The sequence below is a fragment of the Panicum virgatum genome, chromosome 9N, assembly GCF_016808335.1.
Source record: "Panicum virgatum strain AP13 chromosome 9N, P.virgatum_v5, whole genome shotgun sequence".
Classification (NCBI taxonomy): domain Eukaryota; kingdom Viridiplantae; phylum Streptophyta; class Magnoliopsida; order Poales; family Poaceae; genus Panicum; species Panicum virgatum.
The window spans coordinates 38,578,038-38,580,800 of NC_053153.1; the positions used below are offsets into that span (position 1 = coordinate 38,578,038).

The 2,763-nt window shown below is 45.4% G+C and overlaps 1 protein-coding gene across 1 annotated transcript; it reads left to right on the forward strand.

Annotated features, from left to right (window-relative positions):
* Nucleotides 1–1,561: 1,561 nt before the first annotated feature.
* Nucleotides 1,562–2,153, forward strand: LOC120690192. Its single transcript, XM_039972765.1, has one exon. It carries the CDS (start codon nt 1,577–1,579, stop codon nt 1,997–1,999), a length of 423 nt encoding a protein of 140 aa, XP_039828699.1. The 5' UTR covers nt 1,562–1,576; the 3' UTR covers nt 2,000–2,153.
* The last annotated feature ends 610 nt before the right edge of the window (nt 2,154–2,763 follow it).

A 2,763-nucleotide genomic window follows, 5' to 3' on the forward strand; every position in this document is an offset into this window, starting at 1 on the left:
TGAGTATGCACGTATACCAAAATTATGTATGCTGAAAGGTTTTGTTTTGGCGAGTATATGCTGCCAAAAGAGTATGCTCAGATATATATATATATATATATATATATATATATATATATATATATATATATATATATATATATATAAATATATATATATATATATATATATATATATATATATACACACACACGTTGTTTATGTATCCAAATGAGTCTGAGCATGCATAGATTGAGTACATAAACACAAATACATTTCAATACATACACTCTGTATGTATATCCTAAATAAGATGGATCAGATTGGGTGTCAAATCTAATGGAGTCTCTGGTGCCATGGCGAGCAACGGCGGCCACGACTACATGATGCTGTCATGGGAGGCCGGAGGCGCCATCACCGGAGGACTTGCTACAGCCTCTGGATGCTGCTGCTGACGGAAAAGCAAGAGTGAGATCCCAACAAGGCAAGAGGCAACAAGATGGATTGAGATTCTCCCGATCTGGATGGTCGCATATTAAGAGTAGGGATAAACAAATCTACAACAAGACAAAGGATCGATCAGGCCCAGAGTTTATTGTGTAATATATATACCTTGATTCCATGGAAAGATGAGATGTTGGGCGGAGCAGCTCATCAACAGGAGCAGTTGTGGCACGTGCGCATCAATTTTCTGCATATGCATGCTCCCACGGAGTCTGCCCATGGTGCTGGCGAAGGGATGTGTGTGGCGGCGGCAGCCCCTGCTGCAAACAATGAGGAAACAAGAATTGAATGATTAAATTAATCCCAGGTGAACAGCATCTCATGTGATGGTTGAGATCCGGAAAAATAGTTACGGTCAGGTATTTTTAACGGGTCCACTAGCATGCAATTAAAATACCCGTTAGGAGTAGAATAATACTACATAGGAGTAACTACAACCAATGTAGAATGCATTTTTTCTATATATATATAGAGAGAGTATATTCTGTAGTCGGTCAAAAAATAGCTTATTTTGTAGCCAGGCCAATGGGCACACAAACTGAGCGCTCACGGAGCCACCATCAAGCGCATCCCCTGGTCGCTCGTCAATGCCGCTCGGCTCACGTACTGCGCCACCAAAGCAAGCCGTGGCTCCGTGAGCCAACCAGCCCTCCGCACGCTGCGCCGCAAGCCCGCAAGTCATGGACAATAAACACACACATTAATCGACAATGGTAACTATTAGCTCACATTGATTTGTTTATTAGTTGGTTCACGGTGATTTGGTAATTCAAGTCCAGGTTACGGTGTGCCTTGCCCAATGCTAGATCTACGGGTAACCGTAAGTTTCCAAACTTACGGTCGACCCACCCCGTCACCAGTCCGATCCTGTAGCGCCCTTCCCTTTCACTTTCCCCTTTCCCCTTCCCCTTTCTTCTTTCTTTTTTCCCTCCATTCCTCTAGAGATGGGGCACATAGCGGCAGGGAGCTCCTCGGGGAACGGCGGCGAGCTCCCCGGGTGGGCTCGCGGCGGCAGCAGTTGGACGAGGCTGATGGCGGAGTGGCGCGGCTGGGCGGGGGCTGCGATGGCGGAGCGGCGTGGCCGGGCGGGGCTATGGCAATGCTGCGAGGTGGGTCGGAGGTGGCTCCGACCCTCAGAGAAGCGACGCGGCGGGGAGGTGCGGAGACGGGCTCCTTGGGGCCGACCTCTACGAGCGGCAGTGGCGGCAGTGGGGTCCATGGGGCCGAGCTCCGCACCATGGATCTAGTCATGCCGAGGGCACCCCCTCCCCCCGTTGCGGTGCCGCTCGCCGTCGAGAAGGGGGATCGACAGCTGTGCCTGATGCACAGGCGCGAGGCTGCCACCGAGGCGAAGAAGCTGCTGCGGAGCACGGGCAAGGCGGCCTGGATCGCGGGCACCACCTTCCTGGGGCTGGTGGTGCCGCTCATCATCGAGATGGATCGGGAGCAGCAGCTCAACGACCTTGAGCTGCAGCAGCAGACGCTCCTCGGAGGCCCGCCGGCGCCCATCAAGTAGATTAGATTAGCATCCTCCGCCGCCGCCGCCGCCCCTTGTGGTGCCTGCCTGCGCCTTTATTATTTGCTTACTACTACTAGCACTCTATTATATTACTGCTGCCATGCTCAAGTAGTTTCAGTTGAGAGGGAGGGGGGATGCAGTCGTCTTCGGTGTCTCTGAGATTGTGTATGTTTGGCTCAATCAATCAACCAATCTGTTGGTCGTTTATGCGTTCCTCTTCCTCCAACAAAACATTGAGCAGGGCAATGTTTTTTTTTGATAATATATGCTTGTTCAAAAAATGTTTACTTTCAAAAAAAAATTCTCATTAAAATTTTCTAGTATAAAATTTTGTCCTCAACTTTTTTGTCCTGCTCTTTTTTTGTTGACAATATGCTTCTTAAAAAAAGTTTACTTTAAAAAGTTTCCTTATACAATATTTTTTCATCTTACCTCTTAGAAATTTTTCTATCCAAATTTTCTATCTATCTAATTTTTTAAAAAAAACATTCTTTGAAAAATTTTCATTCCCTAATTTTTCCTGCAAAATCATAAAATAAAAAAATTTACATTAGTTATATTTTTTACCTCAAAAGTTTTGTCATCATCTCTTTTTTCCCGTACGAAATGTTTTTTTGTTGAGAATATATGCTTGTTCAAAAATGTTTACTTTCAAAAAAATTCCTCATTAAAAGTTTCTAGTACAAAGTTTTTTTCCTCAATTTTTTTGTCCTGCTCTTTTTTTGTTGACAATATGCTTCTTAAAAAAGTTTAATTTAAAA